Source organism: Lutra lutra, chromosome 3 (genome assembly GCF_902655055.1).
Source record: "Lutra lutra chromosome 3, mLutLut1.2, whole genome shotgun sequence".
In the NCBI taxonomy this organism is placed as follows: Eukaryota; Metazoa; Chordata; class Mammalia; order Carnivora; family Mustelidae; genus Lutra; species Lutra lutra.
This window is the reverse complement of record NC_062280.1, coordinates 188752901-188772439: the sequence shown is the minus strand read 5'-3', so window position 1 is coordinate 188772439 and position 19539 is coordinate 188752901. Positions and strand designations below refer to the sequence as shown.

The window sequence follows — 19539 nt, the reverse complement described above, 5'->3', positions numbered from 1 at the left end:
ATGGCCCCCGTTCTACCAAGGGGATCTGCTTTGCCCGTGGCATAGATTCCGACCGGCGAATGCTGAAGCTGCTTTCTGAACGAGGTCATGGTTGGCACTGAGTCTCTCATGGCTGTGGGGCTGCACGGCCTGATAACGACTTGCCAAAGGGCAAGGGACCCTACTTGTTTAGTCCCCTGTTGTCACTGTATTAGCAGATGTCTCCCTCCATGCCAGGGACAGTCTGCAGCCGGTTCCAGCTGCTGACACAGTGGCAGAGTGTGGGGACTGACATGCCACATTCGAGCAGACGCGATGGCAAGCAGTGGCCGCCAGCCGCACGGTACAGGCTGCAGGAGAGGGCTTTGGAGGAGAGGGTCCAAGCAGTCGTGTGAGCAGCTGGGTCTTCCATCAGGCCAGAGGGAAATTGGGCAGTTGATTAAAATGAAACACTCCGGGGCGCCTGGGTGGCTCAGTGGGTTAAGCCTCTGCCTTCGGCTCAGGTCATGATCCCAGCGTCCTGGGATCGAGTTCCACATCGGGCTCTCTGCTCAGCGGGGAGCCTGCTTCCCCCTCTCTCTCTGCCTGCCTCTCTGCCTACTTGTGATCTCTCTCTGTCAAATAAATAAATAAAATCTTTAAAAAAAAAATGAAACACTCCACTAGAGTAGAGAATGTCTGTCTGCCCCTCCCGCCCCCACGATGGACACGTTTCTCTGGCAGTGATGTGTGATTTCTGTTAAACTGGTTGCCTGTTCTAACTTCTAACTTCTTAGTTAGAAGTTCTAACTACTTCCCAGAGCATCGTGGCCTGAAACATTGATGATGGAATGTGGCTCATGATTCCTGGGTTGACTAGGGTTTCTCTGCAGGTCCTTCCTGGGCTCGTTCACGTGCCTGTGGTCAGCAGGAGGAGTGCTGGCTGTCTGCCCTGGGCCTCAGGTTGTGTCTGGTGTCTTGGTTCTTCCCTGTGTGACCTCTCCAGCAGGCTAGCCCAGGTCCCCTTTTGTGCCAATGGATGCATTCCAAGACGTCAGAGACAGATGCTGCAGGCAGGACCTCTTAAGGTTTAACCTTGGCAAGAGCACAACACCCTAGGAAATCCAAAGGCCAGCCTAATTCAGGCCACCTCTGGGTGGGAGCAAGGGGCACAGTGGCTTTGGGGTGTGGACGTAAGGTGATGGTGTTGTTACTCTAATAATCTCCCCGCCTGCCTGCTGTCCCCAAGGATCCGTGTCCTTTACAGCTGCAGGATGTATGGATCTCCTGTTTTTTCCCTTCCCGGGTGGCACAGCATCGACCTTAGAGTCTGTGCTCTGCCGGCTTGTGCCGGCGATGGTCCCAGGGGGGGCACCAGGTTGCAGCTCGCAGATCTGGCTTCTCTTCAGGGAGCTGAGGCTTGACACCCCCCAAAACAAGCAACCAAACCAGCATGGCGGGGTGGGAACACGGTGACTGCGACAGCCGGGCCTGTTTCAAGAATGGGGGGAGAGAGGGGCATGTAGCAGCGAACAGGTCCTGGGCAGCTCCGAGGTCCGGCCGTGCCCCGGGCAGCAGGCTCCTTCTCAGTGTCAGCCGTGGTGTCCGTCGGTGGTGCTGAGTAACCAGCCCACTGAAACCTGGAGGTTTCCAATAGCAAATTTGCTCCCTCTCATGCATCGGTGGCTGCCCAGGAGGCTGGGCTGGCCTTGGCTGGGGGCTGTCACGCGGCTGCGGTGAGCTCGGTGAGCCAGTGGTGGGGCCGATGCTGGGAGGTTGAGGGTCACCTGAGCTGTGGTTCTCGCAGGGGCTGAGTGGGTCCCTCCTATGCATTCAGTCCCAGCCTCCTCAGCCCTTTTGGGGCCTAGGTTTAGAAGTCCCCACGTTCTGTTGGCCAGAGCCTGTGTCAGATCTGCCCAGATTTAGGGGGTGGGGAAGCAGACTCTTTCTTGCTGGGAGGAGGGCCAGTCACTTTGCAAAGGGGGGTATGGTCCTAGAGCGAGGCGGTTCATTGGGGTTATCCTGGTACCAGGCTCCCTGCTCTCCTCTCCGACACTGTGGGAGTGTGGATACACTTTTGTTGGCTTCATTTTCTATTAATTCTCAAAAAGGAATGCCACTGTCTTTTCTTAGTCGGGGGGGGGGGGCAGTTAACAGATGGTGTCAGGTTAGCTGACCTAAAACAGCCGTATCTTAGCAGCATGTCAGCCTGTCAAGGCTGCTTCGCTTCTGTCCCCGGGTCTCCCGAGCAGTGGTTCTCACAGTGTGGTCCCTGGACCGTGGCATCTGCGTCACCTGGTTGCTCTCTGGTGCTTGGTGACCACACACCACATTTGCTGAACCAGAAGTTCCGGGGCTGGGGCCAGGCAGTCTGCGTTCCAACAAGCCTGCCCAAGCCTGCGGGTGATTCCGAGGCCACAGAGGCCGTTTCTGCAAGTTCAGGGGGCTCTTCCTACCGCTCCCTTAGCCTTGCAAGCTGGAGGGTCGCGTTTCTCACTCCCCCTTCCCTGGGCTCTCATTTCCTCTGAATTAGGATATTCTTTGTAGACTCTACCCTGGAGGGCATGTGTCGGTGTGAGGCTGGGGCTTTCTTCCTGCTCAGGGGACATTTGTTGGCCATCAGTCATCGTGTCCAGGGACATGGGTCAGGAGTTAAAACATGGTCCCTGACTTCCCTCGGCTCCTAGTCTAGTGAAGGAGGTAGTGTGGGAGCGCTGGCCGGTTCAGGGAAGTGACAAATGCAGTTTGTGTAGCTGGAGCTTGAGATGTCCATGTAGAATTAGGGATCTAGCAAGTCCTTGATCCTAGGAGTTAAAATTCAGAAGGCAGGGCAGGAGCTCGCGGTTTTGAAAGTTACCCCATGCGTAATTTAAAGCCATTCTTCCTAGGAGGTGGCTATTCGTCAGAATTAATTGGGGTCTTTGAACAATATGGGTTATGTGCCCCTGCCCCGTGCATGGCTGAGAGCGTTTTGGGATTGCCCACGTGTCCCAGGGACTTCCGACCAGCCAGGCTGGGGGAACACAGTCCCAAATCGTGACACTGCGTGGCGGGGACGAGTGGAGGAGGGATGCTGTGCCACGTGGGTAGAGTCTGTGTGAGGAGACTCTGCTGGGACCAGGGGCACGGGGAGGAGCTGAGTGCAGAGCAGGGTTTAATGCCAGGGGCCTGGAAAGTTACCAGAGGGAGGGCTTCGTGGAGGAGGACGGGATCAGGCACCGCAGCCTCTGGGCTGCAGCCGGACTGGCGGGGGTGGGGGGGGGCACCTGGCTGGACTCGGTGACCCGCGGGGAACTCAAAGGGAAGGAGAGGGTGAAGGAGGAAGGCGACCTCGAAGCCCAGTGTGTGTGTTTTCTCAAATGGGAGAAACCCGAGCAGGCTGCCAAGGCTGACGGGTCTGTAGAGAGGGCTGAGCGGAAGAGGGAGCAGTGAAGCCGGCCCCCGATGAAGCCACAGCCCGGGGGACAGAAGGATGGACTCAAAAGCTCAGCGCTTGGGATTGGCCTTAAAGAAAAGGAGGGCCCCCTCCCCTCATCCTTGGGGGAAGGAGGTAAGGGAAGGGGTTTGGAAACGGGAATTTCTAGCTGCTAAAGATGGACGTGGTCTCTCTCTTGTTCTTTTTCTTGCAACCCAGGATGTGTTCGTTTTCCTGCGTACTTTGTTCATTTTTACCGATGGGGTTAGTGGCTTTTGCGAGCTTTTACCTTGTTCAGTGCACAGTCTCAAAAATGGGGCTTCTTTGGCGTCCGTGAGACACCCCCTGACTTAGTGCTCCTGTGTTAGTGGGGTATGCTATCTCTGCGGGGTTCACACTGCGGCGCAGCAGCCCCTCCGCATGGGAACGGGCGGGCTGGGGTTCAGCAGTCCCTCCCTCGTGAGGCGCTGCTTGGGACTCCGCGTGTTTCACCTTGAAAGCAGGTTCGTGGTTAGTGCCTGACTGGCCCGCGGAGCTCCTCTAACTCACGGTGCTGCTGACATTGCTGTAATTCTCTGTTGATGGCCCCCCACACCTCCTCCTCCTGTGCCTATTTTCCCCCCTTTTTTAGCCCTTCTCCTTCCCCACCTTCCTTCCTTCTCCACGTTTCCATTTCTTACAGGGACTGGTAGACTTTGAAGAGGGTGAGCCTGCCATCCTCTCACTTGTGGGCAGCATTTTTGACAGCAGGTGTGGGAGGTGGTGTATCCCAGGGTCCTGTCTTACTCTGTGGGGTTCCAGGTGGTGCCAGCAGTATTTTGGGGGTGGACAGTCCCTCGTGCTGAGATAGGCTGTATCCCTAAGTCTCCTTGCTGAATGTCAGTGTCATCCCTCAGTTTGAAGCAGGCACCCCCTGGGATGACAGGTTGCTGCCCACTGAGAACTCAGCTGCTAGCACATCTCTCTGGTCACAGAGTCCTTAGGGTGGGTGTTGGAATCCCCTTGGAAATGGACACTGTGTGTGTATGTGTGTGTGTCTGTGTGTGTTCACCTAATCGTGCTAGAGATTAAGAGCTTTCAGAAGGGATTTCAAGGGCGTGATGCTTACAAGACAAAAGGAAACAGGTTCTTACTGTTTCCTGGGTTTTGGTTAAAATATTGAGGCCAAGGTAGTAGCTGTAGGTGAAGATGCATAGGGCTGCCTTTGCTGGACTTCAGACCGGGCCTGTTAGGAATCAGTAGGTGCGTAACCAACCTGAACTTAGAAAATTAGGCAGAGAGGGGGAAAAGAGGGAGAAAAGTGGAATATTTGCTTTAATAGGAATGTTTTTCAATAAATCCATATATCATAATGCATTCAATAAGGGTTTTGGTTTTTAATTATGCAAGTGCTGGAACCTTTCCCAGTTTTTACAATCTGGGTGGTTCTCGTTTGCACACTCGCCGTGTTTCATAGAGATGAGGCTTAGAAATCTCTGTGTCCTCCTGGGTGTGAAGAGCTGTGAGCACAACCAGCCTGACCCTTAAATGAAGAAGACTGGAAGACTGTGTTCTTTATGTTTGTAAGGAAAAAGGAAAATCTGTCCCTATCTTGTGAGTTTCTGAAGGTTCTCTTCTTTTTGTTCTCTCCTACAGAACCTGAAAGCAGATCCAGAAGAGCTTTTTACGAAACTGGAGAAAATTGGAAAAGGCTCTTTTGGCGAGGTGTTCAAAGGCATTGACCTTCGGACTCAGAAAGTGGTTGCCATAAAAATCATTGATCTGGAAGAAGCTGAAGATGAGATAGAGGACATTCAACAAGAAATCACAGTGCTGAGTCAGTGTGACAGTCCATACGTAACCAAATACTATGGATCCTACCTGAAGGTAAGGCTTGAAAATGAGAATGCAATTTTCCATGACCTGGTGCGTGACCGAGCTGGAGCAGTGTACGTGAAGGACGTCAGTGTGGCAGCTTTCAGAGGAAGGAGAAATGTTCTGACCTTTGCGATCAAAAGAACCTGGCTTTGATAGTTTTATCACCCTAAATGTCACCTATAGAAATATATTTTGGTTAAAGTGTTTGTTGACGTTCCCTTTCATTTAGAATGGCTTATCGTAAAAACTCATGCTGCCCTAATATTAGCCTTTTGATATTTTCAGTTATCAAATGTAGTTTAATACTGTTTTAAAAAAACTGCTGGAACTGATACTGTTGTTGAGTGAGCTAGTTTATCTCCACTTGACTTTGAAGAATTGTAGGTAAGTAAATAATTACTTAAAAGAGTTACAACACTACACTACGCATTGTCCTTGACTTTACCTGGTTCTGTGAGTCGGTAAGACGAGCATTGAGAACGGTGTTCCGGTCCCTCCTGGGGCTGTGTTAGATGTTGTTGGTCACTCTGGTTACACCACTCAGAAAGCATAAGGCTGTCCCTTGGGTTACAAGTCCCTTGCTTAACGCCTGTTTTACTGACCTTAACAGTGTAGTATCTTCCAGTGTGGGGTTTTGGCAATTAAGAATTGGTGAACAAAAATTCTAAAATAACTTGTGGAAACGAAAACCTCATAGGTAGAAAGAACTCCTTCCTGAGAGATGGGCGGCGGTGAGCCCAGAGAATGTACTGCTGGGCTTCCTCCCGACCTGGTTTATGCTCTAAATTCTTCATGGTGCCACTCACCATGTCAGCCTCCTGACAGTGCAGGCTTTGACTTTGTGGAAATGGAATAATAAGGTATAAGCGGAAGGATGGACATTTTGAGAACCCATCGATTCACTTAAAATGAATATTTAAAGAAATAAAAATCGAGTGGTAATCCAATCTTTTTTTTTTTTTGCAATGTGACATAGGTTCAAATGGCAAAGGATGGCAGTCTGCCATGGGTCAAATGCAGCCTTTTGAAATGGAGAGAATAAGTTTTGGAGTCTGACGTCTTGGCCTTGAATCTTGCTTGTCTTGGCATGTGGCTTTGAGCAAGCTTATTTGTTTGTTTTTTGAAAAACTTCCCTGCTTCCTCATTTGTAAAATGGAAAATTATGGTATATACCTCATTGTTGGAAAGATTAAATGGTATCAAGTATGTAAAAATACCTGGCATGTACTAGGTACTTAACGAGTGTTAATTTCCTTCCTTAATTGAATTTATTCATACCCCTTCTCTGAAATTACCTTGCAATGAAGGACGTATTCACTGAGGTCAGAGCAAGGAGGAGGAAGTGTGCCAGTGATAACAGTGGATGTTGGGGTGGGGTGCATCCATTTTTGGTCGTGACAGGGCAGAAAAGGAAGCACCATATGTTTTGATTCTCATGGTCTAAGCGAACACGTCTGACTACTGGACGGGAAAAGCAAAGGTCTTAGTGATGTTAAATTTCTATTGAGAAAAAACAAACAGCCAAAGAAACTCAACTTGAACTCTGTTTGCTGTACCACTTAATATTCTTTGTTAAATGACTTTGACAGTAGCTTTATAGTAAATTCAGAGTTGGTTTCATGTGGTGTGTTGATGTTGTATTTTTTTTTTTTTTAAAGATTTTATTTATTTATCTGACAGACAGAGATCACAAGTAGGCAGAGAGGCAGGCAGAGAGAGAGAGGAAGGGAAGCAGGCTCCCTGCTGAGCAGAGAGCCCGATTCGGGGCTCGATCCCAGGACCCCGGGATCATGACCTGAGCCGAAGGCAGCGGCTTTAACCCACTGAGCCACCCAGGCGCCCCTTGATGTTGTATTTTAATATGTTCATGGTGCCTTCGGCAAAGGAAGGGTAGAAGATTCTCGCAAATTTTAGTGATTTATGCCAGCTAATAGTCAACTATGGAAATAAAGGATCAGTGGTTCAAAAATATCCTTTCCAGCCCAGTTCTCCAGCAAAATTTTTACTGCCTACTGGAATAGATTGCTGTATTATGGCCAAACATGGTGTTGACTCTACATACTTAGAGATTCCATCTGGTAATGTCTCGTTCTTGCCGGAGTCACTGATTCTAGAACATATATTCCAAGTCAACCTAACCTTGATCTAGAGTTGTCCAGTAAATTTATTTGGTTAACATAATGTCAGCTGCTAGAATAACCTTCCTCCCCCCACCCCCTAATTTAGAACAGCTCACATTGGATACAAGCTTATTTCTGGCTCACTGGTAAGCCTGATTTATGGGTGGTTTTCCTCCAAACAGTGATTGAGGAACCCTGGTTCCTTTGTTATTCTTCCTTCCACGCGTGGCTGTGCTTGTGGGCCTTAAGTCACTGTGCGAGTCAGAATGGAGACTCCTGTGAGAAGTGTCCATGTGCCCAGGCCTAGGTATGGAACACATTATTTCTGCCTGTGTTCCCCTGGCCAGTCCTGTCATACGACCACACCGGACTCTGGAGAGGCTGGGAAAGGGCATCTCATCACGAGCGTCATGGAGCAGGCTGTGGGCTTGGTGCTCAATGAACCATCCCTTTCCAAAGCCTCTCACCCTGTAAAGGATGTAGAATAATTTCCAGAGTGATTTTCTCCACTGACTATCTTCAGGAGGATGAAAAGTTTTGATAACTTTGTCTAGAATGTCTTACATTTTACTAGGCAGATTGTCTTTTAGAGAATATAACTGCCTCAAGAATGCCAAAAATAATATCATCATTGTGGAAACTTGCCCTTGGTTTCTTAAATCACATAAAAGCGGATTCTGTGTAATTGGATTAAGAACATAAGGAACTTTTCAAGTTAAGCAGTAATGGCTGTTACTGAGTTGGGCAGGACAAGAATCCAGAACTGTGAGTCTATCCGCTGGTTCTTGTTTATCAATTCCATGAAGTTCCTTGCCCTCAGTGACGAGCCAGGGGCTCCTTATCATCTCTGTAGGCTGACGCAGTTTAAGCTTGTAAAGTCCTGTCAGGTAAGATACAAATTAAATCGATAGAAAAGACAGATGGGTCAGTGGGTCTTTGACATTAAGTTGAAAATTACTGTGCTTTCTGTGGTTTTTGTTGGCCTTCTAAAATCTCCCGGTAGCATTCAGAGGTAATATTCTTAGTTCTTTAAGGGCTGATGGCAGCGAGGGCCTTCCGTTTCACCTGGCGTTGAGTAAGGACTTTCACATACCAAGACCGGGCAGAGAAGAAATGGAGCAGAAACTAGGTTCTTGTACTAGCACTTAGAGGCTTCCTAACTATGTCCGTTGGTTTCCATCATCTGGTCTAGAAAAAGAGATTAAGCACAATAGGTCCAGAGTGCTCTGATATACTGAACGTTACTGAAGATGAGGGGCGCGGAGTTGATTTCCTACTGTGTGGCTGTGATCAGATCCAGAACAGCCATGGAGCAAGTGTTCCACCTGAACAAGGTCAGTTGAAGGAGGAGAACAATTCAGGTTCTGGTTACGAATCTGAAGCCTGGGTGGGGCTTGAAGGTTACCAGGGTCCAGAGAAGAACCGCATTTGTTGTAGTTCAGGTGTTTCATGTTTGGGAAATGAAACCAGTGAGAATTTAATTAAGCAGAAGCCTCTGAGTCCTAACCATAAACTACTGGAATTTCCTGTTAGAAAAATACCACCCGCAAGGTCAGAATGAAACTGTGTGCGTGTGTGAGCCCCCGCATGTGTGTGTGAGTGCGCGTGTGCATGCAGCGGTGCCCTGGGTGGTGTGCGGGAGGGGAGAGAGAATTCGGTGGTCTTTAGTCAGGCAGGAAAGACACAGAAGATCGTAACAGGACATGATGTTCCATAGGATTCTAAGCCTGTTTCCTTCTTGAGCAGCGTTCACAAGTTCACAAGTGCTGCTCACCCTCGTTAGCTCTACCCGGCTCTTCTGGGTTTTTTTGTCATCGTCAATTTGCAGAGCTAGATGCGTTATTAGAATCTCCACTCTGAGGGTCACAGTCAGGGCCAGGAGTTTGGTCTTGGGTCTTAGCACAGGTGCTGAACCCCACCCCCACTCCCCCAACCCCCAGCGTGCTTTAGGCTGCTGACTTTCTCAGGAGAAAACGCAGAAGCAGAGGGTTACTGATCAACATTGAGAACAGGTAGATAAAGTGCCTGGTGTGTGGGAGATCTTTAGCAAATGATAATTTTTTTTTTAAGTAAGAGATAAGTTATCTGTGCCAAATGACTCAAATTCATGAGTTTTTTTCTTTTAAAGATTTATTTTGGGGAGGGGGCCAGAGGGAGAGAGAATCTCAGCGGACTCCCTGCTGAGCACAGAGGAGGGGAGGGGCTGGATCTCAGGACCCTGAGATCCGTACAAGAGTACAAGAGTCAAGGCTTCACGGACTGAGTCACCCAGGCGCCCCCCAAATTCATGAATCTTAAAAACAGATCATTAGCATATTAAAAACAAGGTTGATCATTTTCCTTTTATAGTAAATGACTTAGTACTTTCAAACATGAAGCCAGCTTAACCAAAGCAAATCAAATGCAAGGCAAAAAATCCAGAAAACAAAAAAAGCTGTGTTTCTCTTAGTTGTTGTTTTTTTTTGGTTTTTTTTTTTTTTTAAGATTTTATTTATTTATTTGACAGAGAGAAATCACAAGTAGGCAGAGAGGCAGGCAGAGAGAGAGGAGGAAGCAGGCTCCCTGCTGAGCAGAAAGCCCGATGTGGGGCTTGAACCCAGGACCTGGGATCATGACCTGAGCCGAAGGCAGCGGCTTAACCCACTGAGCCACCCAGGCGCCCCTCTCTTAGTTGTTTTTGTCATAGTATTGATACTAAGGAAACATGTCCATGGAGTGAGTAGGTGTCTTATAGTGCATTCAGATCCCCAACCTAAAACTAAGGTTTTCTTCAGTTCCTGAAAAAATTTAGGGTACTTTTACTCATCAGATTCACTAGAAAACTAACATGGAAAAGTCCCCTGATGAGTTTTAGAAAACAAATGCTCTATGTAAATACAAATTAGGCTGGTAAAAGGGTTGACTATGTTGTCTACATTACAAGTACACTTCACAATGATTTTTTGAAAAAGATTTTATTTATTTATTTGACAGACAGAGATCACAAGTAGGCAGAGAGGCAGGCAGAGAGAGAGAGGGAAGCAGGCCCCCTGCTGAGCAGAGCCTGATGTGGGGCTTGATCCCAGGACCCTGGGATCATGACCTGAGCCAAAGACTGAGGCTTTAACCCACTGAGCCACCCAGGCACCCCCACAATGATTTTTTAGAGTTAAATTATTTTGACTTCTGACGTCTTTGGTTTTTTTCTTCTTCCTTCTCCAAAGGTAAAATAGTTCCTGATGAAATAGAAAAAGCAATCATTTTGCCCTTAGGAAAAGAAGTAAAAGAAAGCGTGTATAAGTGGCTGGCGTCTTTGTGAACGAGGCTGCTGGGTGGGTTACCGTCCACCCACTATGCTCATGCTTCTTGTCCCAGCGTGACTACTAGCCTCTCCCTTGACTCTCAGAAGCATCCACGTTTGGACAATGTACTCAGCCTATTCTGCTTTATCTCAAGAAAAAAACCCCAAAACCAAACCAAAACTACAGTCTCTTGCTTCCCCATATTGTATTATAATTTCACAATCTTCTAATCTCAGAGATGAAATAAGAGTGTTGCAACATGATAGTAAACCTATCTGTTGGGACATGTCTCCATTTATCTTTGCTCACACTTTCTTCCCAACTGCTTTCCCCACAGTAGATCTTGCTGTTGTACTGACCTAGTTTCAGACATAGTTAGCAATACTTTTGGGAGGCATTTCCGTTCACATATATGCCTAGTATGCGTGTAAACACTCCTCTGCCTCAGGAATTCTTATATAAAGCACACAGGTTCCTCCTCGCTCATTCCTTCCCTGCCCTTGAAGGCAGAGAATCCCAGCACATTCTCACTGAGACAGAGAAGATGCGGTACTGTTGGTATCTAGGATTCTGTGGGTATAGTGCACGAGCGACGATTTGCAGCTTAACTGAACTTGAGTCAACAAGGCAGAGTTAAAGGGCTAGAGAGGAAAATCAGAACTCGCCTGCTGTTAGGAGTCCCTATGCCGAATGGGACTTTCTGTGGTTGTAACAGAGAAGGGCATGTGAAATTGGGGCCCAGCCCAGCCACCTAAACGGAGTAGATGTGGTCCCTCTCTGTACCTCCTGCCGACATCCCCAGGCCGAACCCTGTGATGCTGACGGTACCCGTGGCCACGTCCGGAGACATTTTCAGTTGTCAGCACCGGGGATGGTGCTACTGGCGTGTGGTAGTGGGTGGAGACCGGGGTTGCTCCTACAGACCCCGCAGAGCCCAGGACAGCCCCCACAACAGAGAGCCACTCAGCCCGAGTGTCCACCATGCCACCGTGGAGATAGCGCGGCCCGTGGAGTGAGCCGTGATCTTTTGTCCCAGAATGTAGGTAGAAGGAATGGAATTTCTGGGGCTTCGGTTGGGACTCTGGGAAATATCCCCAGGGGTATTTTGGACACTCTCAGAGACCATGATGATGTCCATGTGATTCTGTGGCCAGACCACAAGCGAGCTTCAGGAGCCACGTGAGCAGGGTGCGTCCACATCCGGGACCGGGACCTCATGCTCAGTATGCTGGGCTAACCTCTGAAATGTCACACGGTATTTTGGGGACAGTGGTATCCAAAAGATGCTTTCCTCCATGACTTTTACTCTGATGTAAGATAGGACAAAGGCTGTAGGATTTCTCAGAATGTTATGGGGCAGTAAATGTGTCATTTACCTGAATATTGTCGAGGACCCTCTCTTGGTTAGCATCCATTACAAACTCTGCCCTTTTCAACAAAGCCCTGGAGAGTGCTGCTGGTCTGGCTGCCCGGGGATGCCGGTCTCCGGAAGGAGAGGGAGCCTTCCCTCACCACTGAGTGTCTTAGTGGCAAGTGGGATTCTCCCGTGAGCACTCATGGGCTTATAACAAAATTCATATCCCCGAGACATTATTTAATACCCAGACGAGTGCTGCGTAACCTCCTCCCATTGATAAATTGTCTGTGTTCTTGATGACAGCCAAGGTCAAAAGTTGATGAGTGCAGCAAGTGAGATGCTGAGGCCTTGTTTTTTTCCCCCTTTTTTGGTATAAGATGTTTTTTATTTTTTAGTTCTTTTTGGTCACTTGTTCTTGACAGTGGCATGTCATTCTTAGTCTTAAGCAGAGATCGTCCCACTGTAGCCTCTCCGAGTTTTGGGCTAACTGCCTAATTAATAAAATGACCTGTTTTATTCCGTTAAATCAAGAATTGGTCATTTTTCCCCCCAGTATTTCTTTCCACTTTTTCCATTTACAGACATCAGATGAGGAGAGTGGAGGTTCCCCCCCCCCCCCCCCCCCCCGTTTTTCAGTGTGTGGTACCATCAGTATTGATCTGTGTAAGACCCTGGTCTGTTTTCATCCATTTGATTGTATTTCCTTCTTCATCCCCTACCTTTTTCTTCTGTGTCATCGGTTTTGATATGTCTTAGGATAGTGTGTCCTCAGTAGATACGGTATTTTGTGTGTTGTGCATGAGTTTATTTTTCCCTACCACATGGTTGTTTTTCAGGATTTGCACGCGGTAAAATTAAGCGTTTTTGGGTGTACGTTCTTACAGGTGTAGTTCTATGCGCCTAAACACACGTATGGATTCTTACAGGCACCGCCGTAGGACGCAGAACAATCCCAACATCGCAAATAATTCCCAACTCGTCGCCCATCTGATCCCCTGGCATCCGTTCATGTGTTTTATTGTCCCTGGGGATGTGCAGGTTCCAGAGTGTCCTATAAAGGGAATCGCACATCCTTGGTCCTTCTCTCAGCTAGCGTCGTGTATTTGGGATTCATCCACGTTTGTGTGTGTCCGTTCTTTGTGCCTTTTCATTGTTGGGTCATGCACATTGTCATGATGTACCATATTGACCCATCAAAGGGCATTGGGATAGTTTCCAGGTGTCGGCCATTATGTGTCATGTTGCTGTAAACACTCCCCCACAGGTTTTGCGTGCACGTAAGCTTTCCTTTCTCTAGGATGGATACTGGAAGTGGGATTGCTGAGTCATGTGGTTAAGCGTCTGCTGGAGTTCCCACAGTGGCTCTGTCATTTTGCATTGGCTTTGTCAGCATTTTTTATGGTAGCCATCTCTGTAGGTATGTCATGGTATCTCGTTGGTGGTTTTCATATGCATTTCTCCAGCGATTTAGGATTTTTGAATATCTTTTCGTATGGCTCTTGTTTCCGTCAGCCCTCTGGAGTAGGGTACTTTTGCTTTACCGCCTGACACTCCGAGTCTTTTTGGTTTCTCTGTTTTTTGTTTTTGTTTTCTTTAAAAAAAAAAACAGCTTTAAGGAGGTAGAATTCACATGTCACATAGTTCATCCATTTAGATGAAGTCTTCAGTGGTTTCTGGTGTATTCCCAGAGTTGTGCAGCCATCGCCATAGTGAACGTTAGAACATTAGCATCACCCCAGAAAGAAACGTGTGTCCATGACCAGTCACTCCACATTTCCTCCCAGGTTCCCCATCCATAGGTCCCCAAGGACCTACTTTCCAACTCTATAGATTTGCCTATTCTGGAAACTTCATATAAATGGAATCCTAGGATATGTGGCCTTTTGTAACTGGCTTCTTTGACTTAGCATAATCTTTTCAAAGTTCACCCATGTTCTAGCATGTGCTGATACTTCATTCCTTTTCATGGCTGAATTGTAGCCCATCATATGTATATAGCACATACACATTTCTGTTTTTAGTATTTGGTATGTATATTTAAGTTATTGATTTTTAAAAAATAATTGAATCTTTTTTTAAGATTTATTTAATTACTTATTTGATAGAGAGGGAGAGGAGAGTGTGCACACAGAGGGAGAGGGAGAAGCAGGCTCCCCACCGAGCAGAGAGGCGGATGCGGGGTTCGATTCCAGGATGACCTGAGCCAAAGGCAGACGCCCCTAGGTTATTGATTTTTTAAGTCCATATTTGATATCACAGGTATCTTCTCTGACTCTGTTGTACTGTTAACTGAGAGGTATCCTTTGTTGAAAGAAATCTTTAATTCTAATGTAGATCAGTCTGTCAATTTTTCACCTTCTGGTTTGTGCCTTTAGGATCCTGTTTGAGAAATCCATTAGTTCCCTAAGTTTATAGTTTTTATAGTTTTTTTCTTCAGTTAGCCTTGGAGTTTTGCTTTTTATTAGATCTTTATCTGGTATATAGTGGGAAGTAGGGATTTTATTTTTCTCCATATAGTGGGATAGATTTTCTATTACTAGTCTATAAATGATCTGTCCTTGCCCTGCTCAGGTATGATGCTGTAGCACACTAAAGTCTTACATATTTCTAGGCCTGTTTCTGGGTTTTCTGTTTACTTGTGAAGCCAGTATCATACATGTTTTATGTGTGTGATTATTAGCTTGTCTTCAAGTCTTAATATCTGGAGGGGATAACCCTCTTCATCTCTCCCGCGTACAAACAAAAGCTTTGAGGTCTTTGAGGATCTTTATTCTATCGTATAAGGTTAAGAATGAATTTGTACCTTTTCTGTTTAAAATCCTACTGAAATTTAAAAATTTATTTTTGAGGAAAGTTGTCTTTTTGTGAACCTTAATAAAGTTAAATATTGTCCCATAAAAGATCTTGTGGATTTGTAGGTCAGTTCCTAGACACGTATCTTACATTGCTATTTTGCGTGATATATTTTTGGGTCGCTTAGTTAAGGGCATCGTGATGATTTTTTTCAGATTGTTTTTGGTAATCTTGCTGAATTCTTGTTAGTTTTCTATGCATATGTTCAGATCTGTAAATAATGGCCGTTTTCTTTCTTCCCTTCCACCTTCTTCAGCATCTTCCATTTTAGGTTTTGGCTGTGACCTCTAGGACTGTGACTGTGTTGATTATGTAGTGATAGGAAGGATATACCTGTGTCGTTCCTGATCTTAAAGAAAGTGCATCTTAAATTTTTCTTTAATAGGTATGGAATTTGATACAGAGTTCTGCTGTGCAGGCTATTTTTTCTAAATAAGGAAGTCTGCCTCTATTCCTAGTTAGAGGGCTCTTAAAAAAACAAAGAAACCTGGGTGCCTGGGTGGCTCAGTGGGTTAAGCCTCTGCCTCTGGCTCAGGTCATGATCTCAGGGTCCTGGGATCGAGCCCCACATTAGGGTCTCTGCTCAGCAGGGAGCCTGCTCCCCCCCGCCACTCCCCACCACGCCTGCCTGTCTGCTTACTTGTGATCTCTGTCAAATAAATAAACAAACAAATGAATAAATAAATAAAACCTTGGAGGGGGGGAAGGTAACAAATCATAATACTCTTTTTTCCTCTGTAGTTTTAAAGATAGTTATGTGACTTTTTCAGTCTCCGTGTACATAGGTTGGCTAGATCTGAGTTGTGCCCCTTCCAACTTCTGAGAAAGGAAACGGGTGTCACAGAGTGAGGACGGTCCTCTCTAGCTGATGTTGGTAAGAAGACCCGGGAGCTGGTTTCATTAGCTGAGAACTAGGGTCCTCTTCTGGGGCCTGCAGTTTTGCATACCACTCAGATGGAACAGAGAGAAATAGAACCTGACCTTGCCTTGGACGGTAGGCCGATGCAGGGGCCCCATCACCAAGATTCCCACCATTGCATTTCCTTCCTGGTCACGGGTTAGGAACGATGCTGAGACAGAATTTTAGCAGCTATTCGATTGCTCGCTGAGTGATTTACTCACATCTGTGCAAGCAGTTACTGTGCGTCTTGGCTCCCAAACCTTGTGAGGGTTCCTGGTGTGGAGGTATAACCCGGCTCAAAGCAGCTGGATCGAAATCACTGCTCACTGGCTTGTGCCGAATTTGACAAGAGGTTTCCAGGAGGCAGAAAGTTTTTGTATTTGAAACTGGCCTGGAGGGATTACTTGTGGGGCAGTACCTTGATAAGAGTTGTCTCTTTGGGAATTGGGTATCTGGAAGGTCTAGGGGGTCACCATTTCTACGTATGCACCTTGGAATTTGTTTCTCCTTTTGCTGGGATCTATCCAAGACACACTTGGGAGTATTTTCGGTGGCAGTAAGAGGAGAGGAAGGATGGGTCTGGGGTGGTTTGGACTGCCTTGGTCGTTCTTTGTATTTTTGAATTTACTATAATACTAAATATTTTTCATCCACTGGTTTTAGATTGTACTTTGGTACTTTGCCTCTGCATTTTGGGCTAGGTAGGTTTGTGAGATAACGTGGAACAGAGATGCTTGGGGATTGGGGGAAGGGTCTTCGGATTTGGTTTTGGGAAATATCCTACAGGAGTTCGAGAAGAGACCTAGTTAGAAGGAAAAGATCGCCTTTCCCTGCCACTTTCTGTTCTAGCCCCCCTGACCCCAAGCCCTGGAGATCTGGAGGCCTGACTCTGACGCGCTAGTCCTGGCTCTGAATCTTGGACTTGTGTCCTCCTCTGCAAAATAAAGTTCCTTTCAGTCTCTGTTTTGGCTTAGCTTGCCATTCAGTAAGTTTTTTTTTTTTTCTCTTATTTGTTTTAATTAGAGCGTGAGCACACACAGGTGCACTGGAGGTTGGGTGGGGGCTGGGGGGTGGGGAGGAAATCCCAAGCTTGCCCCTGTTGGGTCTAACTCGGAGCTTGATCTCATGACCCTGAGATCACGACCTGAGCTGAGATCAAAAGTCTGATGCTTAACTGACCGCACCACCCAGGCGCCCCAATAAGCAATTCTTATGCACAGTCAGAGAAATTAGAATCCTAGATTGTCAGAGCAGGAAGGGACTCCGCAGGCTCCTGGCACACTCTTTATTCTCTGGAATAGAAAACCAAGGCACAGATGAGCTGAGCGGTTTCCTTTTCTCCCAGTATCAGAGTCGGGCTGGGTTCAGGGCTGCGGGGCTCCTCATCCCTTGTCCCCTGTTGGCTTCCCTGCACCTGACTGTTGTCCTGTCACAAACTTCTTTCCCCTTTTCCTTGTTGGATTCCCTCCGTTGGTGGCTTGTTCCTTCTTCCATGAAGGAGATTTCAAGGTCTCATCCGTGGCTTAGCCCATTTTGCCTGAGCTGAGGTGTTCAGTCCTGAGGACGGGGGTCCTAACTGTTGCTTAACGAAGCACCCGCCCTTTCCTCCCTCCCGCGGTTGATGGAGCTCCGCAGGCAGCCCCTGGCGAGCGTCAGCTCCTGAGGCCGGGCTGCACCTGCAGATGATCTCATTTCTTGGTTCCCCACTGTGGCCTAGACCGTGGGAGTGCTGAAAGCTCCCCAGGTGACTGTAATGTGAGGTCACGGTGAAAGTCATTAATCGGTAGGATCACCTTGAGGAGAAGGAGCGTCAGCAGAGAGCAGCACACAGAAGGTAATTACCACTAAGGAAGCTTTCAGTGTTGGAGAAAATACCAGCTCAGAAGGTTTCAGCAAGAAGGGTGTGTGTTTCCTCACACAGCAAAAATTCCAGAAGAAGGGCACCTCCAGCTGGTGGTCCCCAGTGTCCTCAAGGATCCAGGTTCCTTCTTCCTTTTCATACCGCAGTCCTCAGGGTCTTAGCTTGGCCTGTCGGCAGATAAAGGGCCATTCTTTTTTGGGAAGTGTTCTTCAGGTACAGGAAACCTTTCTCAGCCTCCCTAGGCCCCCTCCTTACATAGTCACTCATCAGACCTGGGTGACAGCCTGATGCCTCACTGAGCCCCTGGCTGGAGGGATGGGGCCACCTCATTGGGCCCCACCAAATAGGACTTAACCTCTTTTGCTTTCATTCTCCCCCCCCCCGCCCCGCGCTGGAGTTTACCTGTTAGTAGTAGTAGTAGTAATCTCTGCAGCCACGGTGGGGCTGGAACCATGACCCCGAGATCAAGAATTGCATGCTTCTTGCACTGAGCCTGCCAGGCGCCTCTAGGATTTACTTCTTGAGCTGGAGAAGAGTGGGTTTCCCCCAGAGTCACAAAGTCAAGGGAGGGAGAAGGGGGAAGTGTTGGTTGAGTAAATCAACCAACAGAGCCTCTGAAAAGGAATTCTGTTAGGTCCTGCCCTAGACATGCCCATTGGGAAGCTCTCTGCCACCCCTGCCGTGGGGAGTCTGGCATTTGCTTACCTGGGAGCGTTCCCTTTGCTGGTGGCCCTTGAGATTCTACTGGAAACTTGATCAAATTAACCAGACCCTGGACTTGCAGGCGCCTGGCCCTAGGTCGTCTTTTCACACCTGCCTTGAATCTGAGTCCAAGTTACCATCTTCAGATGGCCTAGTGCTGAATTTTTACTTTGCACCACCGTATTCTTGGCTAGTTTAACAAGAGAAATTCTTGCCTAGCAGGTGTTGACCTTAAAAGTAAAATCAGTTTTTTTTTACCAGCAAAATGAATTTATTTGGGGATAGCAGAGGAATTGCAACTTGGGACTATCAAGCTGAAGCAAAAGGCATAGTCAAGTCCAGAAGATATGGGAGAGGAAGACTTTTATAGGGGAAAGGGGGCGCTGGGCAGGGCTGTTAAAAACAAAGTCCATTGAACTGAAGGGGGTGGAATTGGAAGTGTAGTGGCTTCTCATTGGCTGAGTTGTGGCAATCTCTCATTGGCTGGGGTGTTGCTGGGGGAGGAGAAAGTCCCTCTTGCTGGAGTGGTAGGGTATAGGCTTCTTTCTGTTGGGGCTCAAAGCGTTGCATAGATTCGTAGGGTGTGTGGGGCTCCCCCCTTCTGGCCTCTGAGCTCCATTTTAAATGAGGTTTCCTTTATTCAGTTTCACACCTTTAAATGGTTTATTTACTCTTCGGTGCATAGATGATTGTCACCTCTATAGCTCACGTGTGTTGAATGAATGAATGCATTTGAATTTTTTCAGTAGCTATGGCCCGCTTTGACATAGATCCAGAAGCCTAGCCAACACCTAAAAAATCTTTCCTATGGGACTCGTAATTGGACTCCCTTGGGATAATGGGGACCTGCTTTGGCTGCCAGAGCTGGCTGTCACATGAGCCCTGCAGGGCAGCCCTGTCCCTCCTACTCCTTCCATTTTGGTTTTGTGGTCCTGTAGCTCTCTTTGTTAGCACCGCCTTCCTTGTTCCTCACCTGTGGATGATTCTGTGGTTGCCCATAAAACAGTCTGGCAGAGTTTACATTCCTTCTCCAAACAGCTGTTTCAGTAACTTAAAGTAGCCTGCCCTTATCCACGGGGGATTAGTTCCAAGACCCCCAGTGGCTGCCTCAAACTGCAGATAGTACCAAGCCCTATATATACTATGTTTTCTCTTAAATGTACATATATGATGCAGCTGAATTGATAAAATAAGCACAGTAAGAGATTAACAACAATAAATAAACTATAATAAT

The 19539-nt window shown here is 47.4% G+C and overlaps 1 protein-coding gene across 2 annotated transcripts in view; it reads left to right on the top strand.

The window, feature by feature from the left end:
- STK24 (serine/threonine kinase 24) overlaps positions 1 to 19539 on the top strand; it is a 113349-nt gene that overhangs the window by 41313 nt on the left and 52497 nt on the right. The window contains exons 1-2 of one of the 2 annotated variants that reach the window (XM_047720275.1): positions 3358 to 3508; positions 5009 to 5239. In XM_047720275.1, the coding sequence (XP_047576231.1) occupies positions 3431 to 3508; positions 5009 to 5239 (309 nt within the window). In that variant the 5' untranslated portion in view covers positions 3358 to 3430. Of the gene's footprint in view, positions 1 to 3357; positions 3509 to 5008; positions 5240 to 19539 lie in introns of those variants that run through there. The other variant, XM_047720276.1, reaches the window with a different exon arrangement.